The 16,026-nt window shown below is 36.7% G+C and overlaps 2 protein-coding genes across 4 annotated transcripts in view; one reads left to right on the top strand and one right to left on the bottom strand.

Moving 5' to 3' along the window:
- Positions 1-16,026, bottom strand: part of LOC148951156 (protein adenylyltransferase Fic-like) — a 464,238-nt gene that overhangs the window by 32,367 nt on the left and 415,845 nt on the right. The gene's annotated exons all lie outside the window — the stretch shown is intronic.
- The window catches only part of LOC148951160 (TAR DNA-binding protein 43-like), an 83,705-nt gene continuing 72,202 nt past the window's right edge, over positions 4,524-16,026 (top strand). Inside the window, exon 1 of one of the 3 annotated variants that reach the window (XM_089090683.1) lies at positions 4,524-4,549. In XM_089090683.1, coding sequence (XP_088946809.1) covers positions 4,539-4,549 — 11 coding nt within the window. In that variant the 5' untranslated portion in view covers positions 4,524-4,538. Of the gene's footprint in view, positions 4,550-4,914; positions 5,029-16,026 lie in introns of those variants that run through there. The other 2 variants (XM_089090684.1, XM_089090685.1) reach the window with 2 other exon arrangements.

Here is a 16,026-nt window from a genome sequence, read left to right as displayed (position 1 = left end):
AAGGGCCCCTACTTGTCCCCCTTAGTTACGCCACTGGTTTGATATATGGAAAACCGGTTAGAGTCGCTGCTCTTATACAGATTCTCTATCTAGCTAATGACTCTGGAGACGAAGCCAAAAAATCTGAAGCTAGTGCCAGTGACTGTGAAGAAACTGCAAGTGACATTGAAGGTGAAGAAAATGAACTACGAGTATTAAATGTAAGAAAACGAAGAATCAGCAGAAATAAACCACCAAAGCCTGTGAAAATGCAGAAATTCAGTGCAAAACGGATAGAAGATAAAGACTTGCAGGTCTGGCTGCAAAGATATCCAAGGGATAGGACAAAATCTTGGTGTAGGTTTTGCGAAAAGATCATTACTGGTGGCCTATCCCATTTACGTAGACATACACTGAGGGAAAGTCACATATCCAAAGTTGTTAGTATGAAGAACCAAGTGCGTATTGCTGATGACCAAACCAATGAGTTTACTTTATCGGGAGCAGCAAAGGAAAGAGAACTAATTAGCCAACAGGTGACAGCTTTAGAGTTGGCAATGTCAGCCTGGGTAGCATCAAAATCCAAGGAAATGAGTATTATGGACAGCTTGCCTGAATTGCTGAAAAAATTTATCCCTGATTCATCAGTAGTAAAGCTTCTTGCATATGGAAGAACTAAAATCACTGGGCTAATCAAAAAAGTAATTGCCCCATACGCCAACAGCCAGCTGAGCTCAAGATTGGAAAAATCGCTCTTTTCGCTGATGGTTGATGAAAGCACTGATAAGTGTGGGACAAAATACTTAGTCATCATCGTTCGCTACTATGACAACACTACATGCGGAATCAAGGAAGAATTTTTGGCCATTCCAGAAGTTGGGGATACAACAGCAATAGGCCTTAAAAACTTGATCTTTAAGACTTTAAGTGAGAAGAAGATGACAATAAAAAACTAAATAGGGTTTGCATCTGATAATGCAAATGTGATGCTTGGGAAAAACCACGGCCTTGCAGCCCTCATAAAGAAAGATAATCCCTGGCTGGCTATTTTCGGATGCATCTGTTACAGTTTTGCACTATGCTCTTCTTGTGCTTGTGATCAGTTACCTACAGAGATCTTCAGATTCAGCAATTATATATACACGTACGTATCGAATAGTGCCAAACGACTCCGTGAGTATAAGGAATTCCAAAAGTTCTGTGAAGTAGCCGAGCATGCACTCCTGTACCCATCTGCAACTCGCTGGCTAGCGTTTGAGGCCGTCTCTCAGAGGCTGGTGGAACAGTGGACTGCTCTGACGTTGTTTTTCGCCTTACCTGCGAATGAAGGTCGGGATCAAACGGCAGCGAAGCTTAATACAGCTTTGATCGATCCCGAAGTCAAGCTTTATTATCTTTTTCTGAATTACGCTCTTCCTATTGTAAACGGCCTGAATCTTGAATTCCAGAGCACAGAATTGAAAGTTCACAAACTTTTAAAAAGCGTGGGTAATACTCTCTCCGAACTGGCAAGGAATTATATCAAAGACGAACTTTTGGCCATTCGTTCAGTCTTCGAAGTAGATTTTTCAAACCCAAGAAACTTCACAGTTATGGAGACGGATATGCATTTTGGAGCCGAACTTGAGCTCTTTGCAATTGATCAGATTGAAAGTCGGAAACTTCAAGACAGACAGGTAGCTGCGACAAAGAAAAATTGCCTTGCGTTTTATATCAAGCTGTGCTCTGAAATAAAGCGAAGAGTAAACAGTGAAGACCTTGCTTCGAATGCTAGACTAGTTATCTCCAGAAACTGTTTTATCCGGATCAGCTCCTTCTATAATCCCTCTTTTCCGCATATTGAAGGACCGTTTCAATGGTTCGCTGGAGGTTGAAGTCCTAAACAGAGACTGGAGGCGACTACCATTCTTGAAGAAAGAGCTAGGGGAAGGGAAAGTGTCAGTTTTGGAATTTCGGAATTCAGTGTCCACGCTCAATGATGGTGCTGGGGACTCTGCTTTTGTTCGCCTACCTATATTCATAAAGGGTATTATGTCGTGGCCTCATAGCAGCGCTTCCGCCGAACGTCAGTTTTCGCTGTTAAAGCTAGTTTGGACCTCCTCCGGAACAGACTACTGCCAGAAACAATATCCGATATTATGCATGTCAGGAGGGAAGTACCGAATCCAGAGACTTGGGATATTCCAACAGAGCTGGTCAGGAGTGCGAGGTAGTGGAAGCGTGAGCTTAAATAATATTTTATTACTGTAAAGGTCTGTAAATAAAATTCTCTTACTGAACTTTTAGGGTGACGCCTTTAGCGCGTTGCCCCCGTCTAGTCCCATTTAGGCAAAATGGGACAGGAAATGGTAGTGTGGACTGCTTTTCCTGAAAAAGTGCCAAAAAAGAGACAATGAGTGATAAATAAAAGTAGCTTTTAAATGTAGTAGCTATTAAAGAGAAAAATGGTTAATTGTCTAACAGATGCTTGATTTTTTTTTCAGATTTTGACTCAGAAAAAATCAGGCTTGATTAACTGATAAACTTGTACATATTTGTTTCAAAAAACTGCACATCTTGACTACTTTTCCTGCTTCCAGTTTTCTGTCCTATTTTCCCAGAAAACGGATAGTCTGGACGCCCCATTACCCTACTAGGCAATTACGGACCGTTCATAGTGAACATCCAGAGATAACTTCGATGATTTTGATTGTAGTTGCTTCCCATATCAGTGGCCCTTTTTTGCCATATCGGAAGTCAGTGTTCGACTAGCTATACAGAAATAACAAATAAAAATTACTCTGGTTTATATTATAAGCTGAGAAACTACGGGGCTAAAATGCGGCGTGTTGCGCGAAGCGCAACACGTGGTAAATTTTTAGACAGGGAGTTAGTACTTTTCTGTCGTGGTAGTACTTTTGAGCTATCCTGGCTAGTACCTGTAGTTTTGTTGAAGTGGCAACCCTGGTTATTCTTCGATCGATAAACACCGTCTTTAAAGTTTTCAATTGATTTGAAATAAAGTTAGGAAATCAACCTCTAAATAATAAGTTAGATAGGGGTTATCATTGTTTATTTTTAGCTTAAAAGGTAATGCTCTGCTTGAAAGTTGCAGGTGTTTATTTTGATTGCTTAGATCTTTAACTGAACTATAGTTGACTGCATCTAATGTTTAGTTAAATTTTGGTCTCCATTTTATCCAAACGTTTTGAAAGGAATATAAGAGATCCAAGTAACTAGTCGTGAACTATAGCTGACTTCACTGTAGTCAAGTCAATTGGATCCAATGTTTAGTCAAATTTTGGTCTCCGTTTTATCCAAACGTTTTGAAAGGAATATAAGAGGTCTAATCAACTAGTCGTGAACTATAGCTGAATTCAGTGCAGTCAAGTCAAGTACCGTACCCTACCACGGCGAAAAAAAAAGCGGAAGCAGAAACAAAACAGAGTTCTCATCCTTCAAAACAGCACAAAAAATTGCATGTTTGTTGCCTTTTTATTTGCATTTTATCACTTTGTGCCTCAGTGTCACCCAGCAAATTTGGAAACCGTTGAAGAAGAGGCACAAGAGTGTCCAGGTCTCCAAATAAGGCAACATGAGGACTTAAGCATTTGAGATTTTGAAACGTTAGGTCATTGTAGTCAATCCGTTCACTCATTTGTGAGCACAATTCCAAAACAAATTCAGACAGCTTATCTGGATGCAGTAAACCTGCTGAGAACTCAATAGGTAAGTTTTTGCAAAGTTCTCATGAGGCACAGCGCATTTGGTCCCAACTGTATACAATTAAGTGCAAGAAAATGAGCTGTGCTAAACCGAACTTTAAATGGATCTTGTACGCGCCCTATTTCTTCCTTTTTTACAAAGCACTTGAGGAGCAACAGACACGCATGTCACGAACTTTCCAAAAGCCTTTGAATTCGCGTTTCCTCAGCTTGGAACTCTTTGTTTAGTGCATTGACCTTTTGTAAGACAAATGAAACAAAATACTAAAGCGGTGTTCACAAGCGTGTCTAGCTAGAATCTCATGTCTAGACACGTGTCTAGCCATAATCCAATGTCTAGGCAACGAACGTTCACATGTCAAATTCGGTGCTTAGCTAAAACTACAAATTCAGTTTCAAATGGTCATTCCTAGCCAATCAACAGAGCTTATGCGGGCAAAACTTTCAAATATTATAATCCCTATTTTTACTGTCATGAGCTAATGGATGAGATAAGCAAAACAATTGCCTTAGTGTGCTTCATGACTATGTCTGGTGTTGTATATTTGCCTAAAATGAAAAAAACAATTAATGAGAAAACAAAAATTAAAGTTCAGTTTGCAAATATAAACAAAAATGATGAAAATAGTGGATCTTGACACATTCTGATTGGCTGTAATCGAAAATCCTAGACATTGAGTTCTAAAGGCTACAACTCAATGTCTAGCCAAGAGCCTTGTCTAGTGTGTCTAGCTAAGTGCCGAATTTTACTTGTGAATGGTCGTTACATAGACATTGGATTCTGGCTAGACACGTGTCTAGACATTGGATTATAGCTAGACGCGCTTGTGAACGCCGCTTAAGTAACTTTCACAGATGAATCACACGTAAACAAAAGAATTTTATTAGCCTTTTCTTTGTCTCCTCTATCTCCAGCAGTCACCTTCTCCATGGTTGGTAAAGAATAAAAGGAGCAGGTTCCACTGCTCAAGGATCCATTCAACGGAAGCTTCAAAGGTGAGCCATCACGTACTTGAAGCTTCTATTTTCTACATGCATCCCAGTTTTCCAGAAAACACCGAATGTAGACGCGGCCTGACCGAAATGTTTAGTTTAATTATCAACAAGCACGTGTTTTTTATGTCTCAATGTTGAATATCTCCTATATTCTAAGGAAAACGGCCTTAAGCTAATTCTAAAGACCTAGAAAATCCAAAATTTTATCTTTCTACCGCTTACAGAAAGTGAGGAAATTTTTAAAATGTAATGATTTTCTTGCTCATTTAGTGATTTTCTCTCAAGATTTCTGTGCTTTTATTTTTTACTTCACAACACTGCTTCCTACTTCGCCATTCTTATTGAGAAAGTAAGGCTAGGCCTATTCCTATTTTTAGGTTATTCCAATAATAGGCTATACACTGCTGAAGTCTGGAGGTCAAGGGCAGAAATAAGATACAAAAAGAAATTTAGCCTACGTTTAGATTCTCCCATTCAAAACCTTTTTCAAATATGCTCTAGCCTAGGGAAAAGACGGTAAAATTCTACTTTAGTTACTTTTACCTATCTTGGAAAGGGGTGAGGTTAGGAAAATGAAACTTTCAGGGATGGGTCTACAGGCTAAAATATGTCCTGGGAAGGTATTTTGAAGTAATTACCACCTCTCCTTCTCTCTCTAGAGGATCCTAAAATTTGCCAACATAACAGGTCTATTGAAATTTTTACAAAACAATATTTTACCTTAATATTTAGTTATAATATTCTTTTTCTTAGGCTTTAGTTCTGAAAATGCAATTTCTGTTAATTGAGTAGTATTTTTAGCCATATCAATGTTAATTTTCAAAAATTAGGAAATGTATTTGCATGTCTTTAAAACTCTGTAAATCAGGATTGAGCAAAGTTGTGAGGCTGAAAACAATTTTGTTGGACTGCATTTTAAGCAGAACATCTATTTTACAAGGTTTCACTTTTATAACACACATATTTTTAAAGGTCATCAAAGGTCAGGACCCTCTAGAGGGAGAAGGAGTGGAGGTAGGTGCTTAAAAATACCTTCCCGGGACATACTTTAGCCTGTAGATCTATCCCTGAAAGGTTCATTTTCCTAACCAAACTCCTTTCCAGGATAGTCAAAAGTAGCTAAAGTAGAATTTTACCAAATTATTTAAGGTCATTCACTGAAAATGATTAGTTTATTGACTTACCTAGAAAGACCTCTTTTTGGAAATACCAATTAGCCTACCCTATTTTGATGTAAATATCTTTTTAGGGTTTGAGTATTATTCACATATTAACAGAAAGCTGATTGTCTTCTGATTCTAAAAATCTAACTTGTATTTCTTGATTTTTATTCTATAAATCACAAATATTAAATAGCCTATATATTTTTTCATTTCACTTGTTTGTCAAAACATAGACCACATGCTTGACTTATGATGGCAAATTACCCCCACTGGGCTGGCTGTAGTGAGAGATGATTGGGTCTACACTTGTATGGTGTCATACTGTAGTAAAAAAGAGGCAGTCCAAAAACCCATTGCTATTTTTCCAATATGCCAAAGAAAAGTGGTCTTTCCCAAAAAAGAGGTCTTTTACCCTAATATTTAGGTTAGGATAGGTTTTTCAATAGGCCTACAGTTTTAGCCTTCTCACATTTATTTAGGCCTATATGCTAGTATCTTCACCTTGGTTTAGTTCTATTCCCAAAATGAAAGACTAATTCGATTTAGCCCTTCATCTTTGTTTCCAGACATCCTTTCATTTATTTCTCATTACAGTAGGCTATAGGCTAATCAGTAATTTTTTTACAGTTCATATTATTGACTTATATATATATATATATATATATATATATATATATATATATATATATATATATATATATATATATATAAAGTAATTTTTTTACAGTTCATATTATTGACTTACAAGCAAAAAAGTAAACATACCACTCAATGCCTTTTTTATGCTTTCTCCAAATATAATAATGATTTTTGTTAGAAATGAATTTCACCCCCACCCCTATATGTACCAATTCAGGGAGTATATTTGCACATTAGGGGGTGGGGGTAAATTTTATTTCTCATGTAAATAAGAGGTAAGTTTAAACTTTGGCAAAAATTTAGAATTGTGGCCCCTAATAAAGAGAAATGTTAGGAAAACAATTCTTACTTTAAAATATGTATAATGATCCTAGTTAACATATTATCCAAGGGGAGAGCCTTTATCGTCAAGTCTTTCCTCTTTTTTCCTTCTTTTTAAAACTTGAAAGAAAAGATTACAATTTTTGCCACACTTAATGCAATGCATAAATTTTTTGAAATTGCTGCTATAAATTGTTCTTATAGATAGTGTTCATCCTGGTCATTGTCAATTTTTTTTTTTCATGGTAGATAAAGCAGTGGCATAAATATAAAATATTGCTATAAATACCCTATACATATACATACAGAGTATATACCCCCACCCCCTTAATGTGCAAATATACAACCAAAATTGCATTCTGATTCTAAATATAACCTTCATTTCCATCACAAATAAATTTTGCCCCTACCCCCCTGATGTGCAAATATATACCCTGATTTGGATATATTTAGGGGTTGGGGTACAGTTCATTAGGTTATATTTAGGTTCACAAAGCAATTTTAATTATATATTTGCACATTAGGGGGGTGGGGGTGTATACTCTGTATGTATATGGATTCACTCGCTCAGCAGGTCAGTCGGCATCAAGCCGTAGTCGAGTGAACATCGTACCTACGCTAGTTTAGTTATTGTGGTAGTTTGAAATGTGTGCTGCAATAGAAAATCCTGCCAAATGTGAAGTGCGTGCTGTTATAAGGTTTTTTTTACAGCCAAAGGATGTTCTGCAGTAGCTATTCATCGTTAGCTTTGTGCCGTGTATGGACCAAAAGTTATGAGTGAAGGAGTTGTCTGTGAATGGGTACGTTTATTTAAAAGTGGACGAGAAAACGTTCATGATGAAGAGAGGAGTGGTAGACCATCCTTGGTGACTGACGAACTTGTTCATACAGTTGATGCAAAAGTTCATGAAAATCAACGTTTCACAATGGCAGAGTTGTCTACAGATTTTCCAGAGATTTTTAAGACTCTTTTGTACTAGATAGTGACAGCAAGATTGGGTTACCATAAGTTCTGTGCACGATGGGTGCCCAAAATTCATACCGACCACCACAAAACTCAAAGAATGGCCTCTGCATTAGACTTTCTGTCACGTTATGAGGATGAAGGAGAACCATTGTTAAACAGAATTGTGACCAGTGACGAAACCTGGATTAAGTACGTGAACCCTGAGACAAAAGAACAGTCAAAGATGTGAAAACATTCAGATTCGCCTACCAAACCAAAAAAAGCCCGGCAAGATTTTTCTGCCAGAAAACTGATGGCAACGGTGTTTTGGGATGCCAAAGGGGTGTTGTTGGTTGAACTCATGGAACGTGGGACGAACATTAATCAAGACGTGTACTGTGAAACACTAAAAACATTACAACGGGCTATACAGAAAAAACGCCATGGTATGCTGACTTCTGGTATTGTTTTTTTTCCACGATAACGCCCGTCCTCACTCTGCTTGCAGAACAACAGCCCTTCTTGAGTCCTTCAAGTGGGACGTTTTCAACCATCCACCTTACAGCCCAGATCTGGCGCCAAGCAATTATCACCTCTTCATGCATATGAAGAAATGGCTCGGGTCCCAGCGGTTTGATGACGACAAAGAGCTCAAAGATGCGGTCACAGGCTGGCTCAAGGCACAAGCGGGTGATTTTTATGCAGAAGCAATTTCAAAGCTTGTGAAGAGATACAACAAGTGCCTCAATCGTTCTGGAGACTATGTCAAAAAATAGTGCAAAGATGTAGTTGTAAGATGTATATATTAAAATATATATATAATATAATATAATATAATATAATATAATATAATATAATATGATATAATATAATATAATATAATATAATATAATATAATATAATATAATATAATATAATATATATATATATATATATATATATATATATATATATATATATATATATATATATATATATATATATATATATATATATATATATATATATATTATATATATATATATAACATGTTTCCTTATAAGGAAACATGTTAAGAAAACAATTCTTACTCCATAATATGCAGAAAAATCATATTGAACACACTCTAGTACTTCACACTGCAGAGACAAGCCTTATGATGAATATTTAAAGGAGCTGAAATCATCTACATTGGTCTATCAATGAAGAGCTGACATGTTTATAACATATAAGCTTATTTCACAAGAACCCCCCCCTCCGAATGTATTTGTCAACTTCCCAGAATATTATCACTGACAGGAGAGGAAATCCAAAGAAGTTGTTCCAACAATCTGTCAAAACTCAACACTGACAACTGTCTTTCTCCTGCTGTGTAGTAAACTGCTGGGATAGTCTCAAATAGAATAGTCCCAGCACCCAATGATGAATCTTTCAAGAAGTTGTTAGATGTTCAATGGAATGGTGTTCTCTGGAAGTCCCTGTGGGATGAATTTGACGTTTCATCATTCACATCATTAAGCTTCAAGCTCCCAACAATTGGCTAGTAGTTAGACAGTTCATTATCTAGGTCAACATCTCCCACCAGCTCTATAGTAGCTAGTCAGCTGTGGCTTCTTGGTTGTTACTTTCTTTCTTCTTTTTTTCTTACAAACTGTAGTACTTAATGGGAAGCATTTGGTCGGTATAACAATGATTTGTAGTAGCAGACACAGCCTTATCATCTTCCCACCTTAAATTGCACTTGCCAGCAATGTGAACAAATCCAGTGTATGTCAGTTAGAGATGATGGGGCTGCAGGACATCTGCTGTATCCCATTGAGTGAGCCATGGTGTTGTTACCCAATCCTTGTCAAAATTCAATTTGAAGCTATTGATTGTTGTAGATTCCACCATCATCGTGGTTAGGCCATTCCACAGACTTATGATTTGATTGTAGAAAAAATTGTTTCTTGTCTTGGCATGCTTGCAGAACAGCTTTGCTGAATGACCTCTGGTACTTGATGTCCAGGTAGGTTCAAATGTATCTTTGTTGTCAGGCTGGAGCAACTTATAGGTCATAATCATATTGCCTCTGTGTTGATGGTATGTCATAGTTGGTAGCTTCAGACTCTACAGTTGACCTCCATACTCTTTATTTTTATCTTTGAGACCCTTTATGAATTTAGTTGCCTCTCTTCAACATATTTAAGAGCCATCTGGTCTGTTTTATTAATTGGCTTGGTGACACACATTCCATACTCTAATCTAGGTCTTACCAGGCTTTTATAAACTTTACTTTAAACCACACTTGCTAGCAATAGGATGAATCCTGTGTCCGCCAGCTTCAGTGATGATAGTTAGTCCTCTGTTGGGTCCCAAGCAGTGGTCCACGGATTGAGCCACTCCCTATCCACTGATGACTTGAACTCCTCCATGCTGGTAGATTTTGCTGTTTTTTCACTGTGGGAATTGCTCAAGCTGACAACTCTATTTGAAAAGAATTTGTTCCCTATCCTGGTATTTGCTTGTTTCTGAAAAAGCTTAAGGCAGTGAACACGAGTTCTCTGAATTGTCCAGCAGTCGGAAAAGGTCAGGAATCGTATCCTCAACCTTTAGAAGCTTGTATGCTGTTATCACATCACCTTGTTTGCATCTATATGTTAGATGTGCTATTCTGAGGTTGCAGAGATGGGATGGATATAGGACATCACAGAGACCTTTAATACATTTACTTGCCCTTCTCTAGACTGATTCCATTGCTGCTTGGTCAGTCTTGTTCATTGGGCATGCAGCACACATTCCAAATTCTAGTCTTGGTCAAACTAGACTCTTATACAGCTTAGTAATAACATTTGGAGATCTGCTAGTGAACCTTCTTTTGATTAGCCTTTAGAATAGTTGCTTGTGCATGAATATGGAAATTCGACTCTTCATCTACCAAGACTCCAAGATCTCTCTCTGCATAGTTGCTAGAAATAGCTTTGCAAGACCCATCACTACAATTTATAGGGTACTGAGTGTGTGGGTTTTTCTTCCCCAGGTGGAGAGTCTTGCATTTTGCTGCCTTGAATTCAAGCTGCCAAATTTTAGTCCAGTGAGTCAATGCATCTAGGTCCAGTTGTGTTGACTCAATGTTTTTTGCCATGTCTGGACAACCAATAAGTTTTGAGTCATCAGCATAGGGGCTTACTTTGGTATTAAGGATTTGTGGTATATCATTTATAATTATATTGAATAGAGTCAGACCCAATACTGTTCCCTGGGGGACACCACTTCCAGCAGCAGCCACCTCAGAGAAGAATGTCCTTCTATCCCTTCCAATTATTTTAACCATCTGTTTCCTATCTGTTTGGAACTGCTCTACCCACTCTACCACATCCTCATTCACCCCAGTAGCTTGGAGATTCATTTTAAGTTTTTTATGGCAGACTTTGTCAAATGCCTTTGCCAAATCCAGTAATATAATGTCAACACAGAGAACCCCTGGTCCAGAAGATCTACTAGTCATTGTACGCTTGATGATACCAAGAGTCTGGTTAGCCCCTGCTACTACAGCCTAGCTATGGCAGTTGAATTTTCTACATCCCCACAAGTACAGTTCAATCAGATTGACCGTCAAGGTTACCTCTCTGTTTTTTCTGAGTTGATCTGTCCTCTTCAGCTTACAGCCTTGCAATCTGTTTTCCCTGACAGTACCTTTAGCTCAGTATCAATGAGTCTAAAGTGTCACCAGAAGGTTGTAGCTGTTGAAGAAGTTGTCAAAGTAAAAGGTTTGAGACTACATTCAGAAGCTGACTCAAAACTTTTGTTCTCAAGGGTTCACTTTGTCTCTCTTGTTGACTAGAACTTTCTCCCTGTATACAACTCAGTATTGAAAGGGTAACAGGGCCACACGAAGGTACTTAAGACCCATGCTTTATATAAAAATCTTGTCAGGTTTCCTTAATTAAGATCTTGCATCCATCACAAAAAAAGGGTTGATAGATCCTTAGTCTGTTGAAGGCTTGCATTGATAACCTTTAGAAATGGTTGCCATTTTGTCACCTTTATCCAAAAAATCATTGGTGGCAAAATAAGTACTGTTTTTCAGGACAAAAAATGGTCTTGGCTCATTTTCTTACTGACCACTAGAACAAGCATATTATCAAATGCTTGCTCAATATCACCTCTCACTTGGAAGTTGATAGTACACCTTTAAATAATATATTGGCAAGAAAACAGTTGAGGTCCTTAACACTGAGTTGAAATCTGAAGTCACCCTTCTGTATTGCATATCATATTGTTTTTGACTATAAGGTCTTAGACCATATCCACTCTGTTAATGTTACCCTAAGCATTTGATCCCATCCATTTTGGGATATGTACTGTTTCAATATAATTTTTGTACCTCCAGTCACCTCTCTGTTTATTTGCTGACGTCTTTTAGCGGCAGCCATGTTAGATATTCTTCTGAAACTTTCTGTTGAAACATCCTAATTCTTGTTTGAAGCTTCTGGTATCTATTGTTATTTTTGAAATTTCAACTTCTAGGGTGCCAACAATATCTCTTGGGTGTTTGTCTTGCAGGGATAACATGTCATCTTCATTTCTTTTCTTCATTGCTTACAGGTGGAACTATTAGAAGGTGGATTGGATTGCCCTCTGGACTTCCTTTATTACAGTCTTCTATCTATGTTATTGCTTCCTGAAGGGTTAAAACTTTCAGTGAGGCAGCTGAAAATATAACAATAACTTTTAGATGAACCATTAAAGGTACAATTTTAGTACCTTATCTACCAAATGTTCCCAATGGGAATATACTTGAATATCTACCAATTTTGTCTTGAAAATTTGTAGATAAGAGCAAGGACAGACCACATTCCTGAAGAGAAAAGACTGGACTGCTTATAAAATATAATAGCTCCCCACAATTCCACACTTACTCCATGATATTGCGTCCTACGCTAGAAGAAAAGAAAACCGAGGCTAGGACATGCTAGATAAAACTCACATAACTTAAAAATTTGTCAACAAGAAAATTACTGTCTGTAGCTAGGATTTTTCAGATTGTATGGATTGCAACAGTTTCCTTATAGAACTACTAGATAGTGTGGAATAACAGTTATAAGCACATGTTCCTAAATAGAAATGTTGTGTGTTAATGGGTTAAGGATTGGTCTTAATGTCAGGAAAACACTTCAAAAAGCCTTCTCAGGTCCCAATTTGGGATGTGCATCCATTAATTACATGCTCATTGAAAGGATTTTAGGCATCTCTAGTGGGAGACTACTAGTAACAAAAAATGTTTTGCAACAGTGATGGGTCACTGATTTTTTACCACCTGGTGAACGCCACTGAGAGCAATGTGTTTGGAACAGATCTACTATTTGTGGCACACACCCCTCAACATATAGTGCAGTTCTGCATTGCTTGGCACATGCCACTTGATTCACATGACTTGAAAAAGTTGATGACCCCTTGTTCAACAAATCATTGAGGTTTTTGCTCAATAATTCTTTAGAAAATCTCACTACTATATTTTGTACAATATCACTAGTGGCTCAACAGTGTGAAATGGAATGGTATTATGCACTATATTCTTTATTTATATAAATTAAAAAAAAACTTTCCAAAAAAAATAAGTTTTTCAATGAAAAGTAAAGGCCATTTTAAACTTAAGCTCATCAGATACAAATACCTTTTAAAATTCTAACTCAAAATGACCAAAAATTACTATTAAAAAAAATGAAATCCAAGGCGACCAGAAACTAAATTAACATTCATAGCAAAAACATACAACAAGTATATACACACATATAAACATATAACATATAACATACAAACATGTAAATGAATAAATAAATCTTAAAGCGATTAATGCTTGTATTGAATATGAATATCAAGCTTAAAACGAACAAAAAATAAATTTCCTAGTGAAGTATAAATGAAACTTAAAACGAACAGAAATTAAATAAACAATCAATGCAAACAAACATGCAAGTAGAAAGCTATCTTATAGTCGTGACGGGAGTCCATATATGGGCATAGAGTCCCTAGGGAGAACACCTGTGCTGTCAGTCCCGAACAGCACACCATATATGGGTATGGAATCCCCAGGGAGAACACGTTTCCGAGAAATAGTCTCCGGGTGAAGTTTATTAATGTCTTTGATGTATTTCCAAGGAGAATTGTCTCCGGGACGAAGTTTATTAATGTCTTTGGAGTTCTTCCAGGAGAATTGTTTCCGGGCAAATGTTTTGATCTTAGAGATGAAGAGATTAGCGCGAGAAAGGGTTTCTTAGTAATTTCAAATGTGACAGTGCAGGGATGCCAAAAACAAAAGGAACACGCTGAAATTACGTTTAGGGGTTATTTGAGTGAAACCATTTTAGACGTTTTAGGGAATTATTTCGGCGAAACAGTTAGAAACATTTTAAAAGATGATTTTAGAAGAGGTTTTAGAAGAGGATTTGAGGGTAAAACTCTGTGGTCGTTATAATACGCAAATTCCATTTGAACAGTGTCGTGAGGTCCCCTACCCCAACCCGAAAGGGCTCCGACCCCCCTACCCCAACCCCGAAAGAAGCCCCCGGTCCTCAAAGGTCCCCCAGGGCTCCCAAAGGGCCCCGGTGTCCCAAAGGCCCCTGAGCCCCCATTTTTTAATACTTTTTTAAGGCTTTATTATATCTTTTCAGAACAAGTTATTTTCTTAATGTCCATCCTAAACCCATTTTACAAATTGAAGTACCCATCCTTTTCACCCACAACTTTACTTTACAGCTTTTTTGAATGCCCCAACACCAAGCAATACTTTTCAAAAGGCATTTCAGAACAAGTTCTTTTCATAATGTCCATCCTAAACCCATTTTACAAGTTGAAGTAGCCATCCTTTTCACCAACAACTTTACTATACTGTTTTTTTGAATGCTCCAACACCAAGCAATACTTTTCAAAGGCATTTCAGAACCAGTTCTTTTCTTAATGTCCCTCCTAAGTCCATTTTACAAATTGAAGTACCCATCCTTTTTACACACAAGTTTACATTGATGATTTTTTAATGCTCCAACACCAAGGAGTAATTTTCACAGGGCATTTCAGAAAAATTTCTTTTGTCAACTTCGTTAAAAAACAAATATTACATTTTTATTGTAAATTCCTTTACAAACAACTTTACAGATTTTTGCGTTCCCAACACCAAGCACACATTTTCAAAAGGCATTTCAGAACACGTTCTTTTCTTAATGTCCTTCCTAAACTCATTTTACAAGTTGAAGTACCCATCCTTTTCACCCACAACTTTAATTTACAGCTTTTTGAATGCTCCAACACCAAGCAATACTTTTCAAAGGCATTTCAGAACCAGTTATTTTCTTAATGACATTCCTAAACCCATTTTACAAGCTAAAGTACCCATCCTTTACACCCACAACTTTACTTTACAGCTTTTTGAATGCTCCAACACCAAGCAATACTTTTCAAGGGGCATTTCAGAACAAGTTCTTTTCTTAATTTCCTTCCTAAACCTATTTTACAAGTTGAAGTACCCATCTTTTTCACACACAACTTTACTTTACAGCTTTTTGAATGCCCAACGCTAAGCAATACTTTTCAAAAGGCATTTCAGAACAAGTTCTTTTCTTAATGTCCTTCCTAAACCCATTTTACTACTAGTTCAGTTCAAGTACTAGTTAAATTTAAAATTATCTCAATAAAGTAAAGAAAATTTTAAGTTTTCTTACAAATTATCGCTATGAAAAAAGAAATTGTTTTTTGATCAAATTTGTTTTTACAAGTAAAATAAAAATTTTCCTCATCCGCTTCAGTATGTACCGAAAAGATTACAATTTTAAAATACTGTTCCAAATTTTTCACAGAAGATAAAAAAGTTCAAGTTCGCTTCTGAATTTTACCAAAGAACACATTTCAATTCTAATTTCTCCAGACAAAATAAAAATCTTCCACTTCAGTTGTTTATTTCACAGACATACAGAAATTTAATGTTCAATTCTAAATTTTTCGATTGAAGATAGAAAAAGTAATAGTATGCTTGTGAATATTTTCACGGATAATAAAAAGTTCTAGTTCAATTTTTAAATTTTCTCAACGAAGTGAAGAAAAGTTCAAGTTCTCTTCTGAATTTTCTCTATGAAAAAGAAATGAGTTATTGATCATTTCTATTTTCCAAATAATATAAAAAAATTTCCACTTCAGTTCTTTATTTCACAAAGTCATAAAGAAATTTAAAGTTCTATTCTAAATTGTTCGGTGGAAGATAGAGAAAGTAATATCATAGTTGTGGATATTTTCCCGGGAGATAAAAAGTTCTACTTCAATTTTAAAT

The sequence above is a fragment of the Artemia sp. Qi Xiang Cuo genome, chromosome 6 (assembly GCF_049724085.1).
Source record: "Artemia sp. Qi Xiang Cuo chromosome 6, ASM4972408v1, whole genome shotgun sequence".
NCBI lineage: Eukaryota > Metazoa > Arthropoda > Branchiopoda > Anostraca > Artemiidae > Artemia > Artemia sp. Qi Xiang Cuo.
Note: the sequence above shows the minus strand (reverse complement) of the source record. Positions and strands in the feature narration are given on the sequence as shown.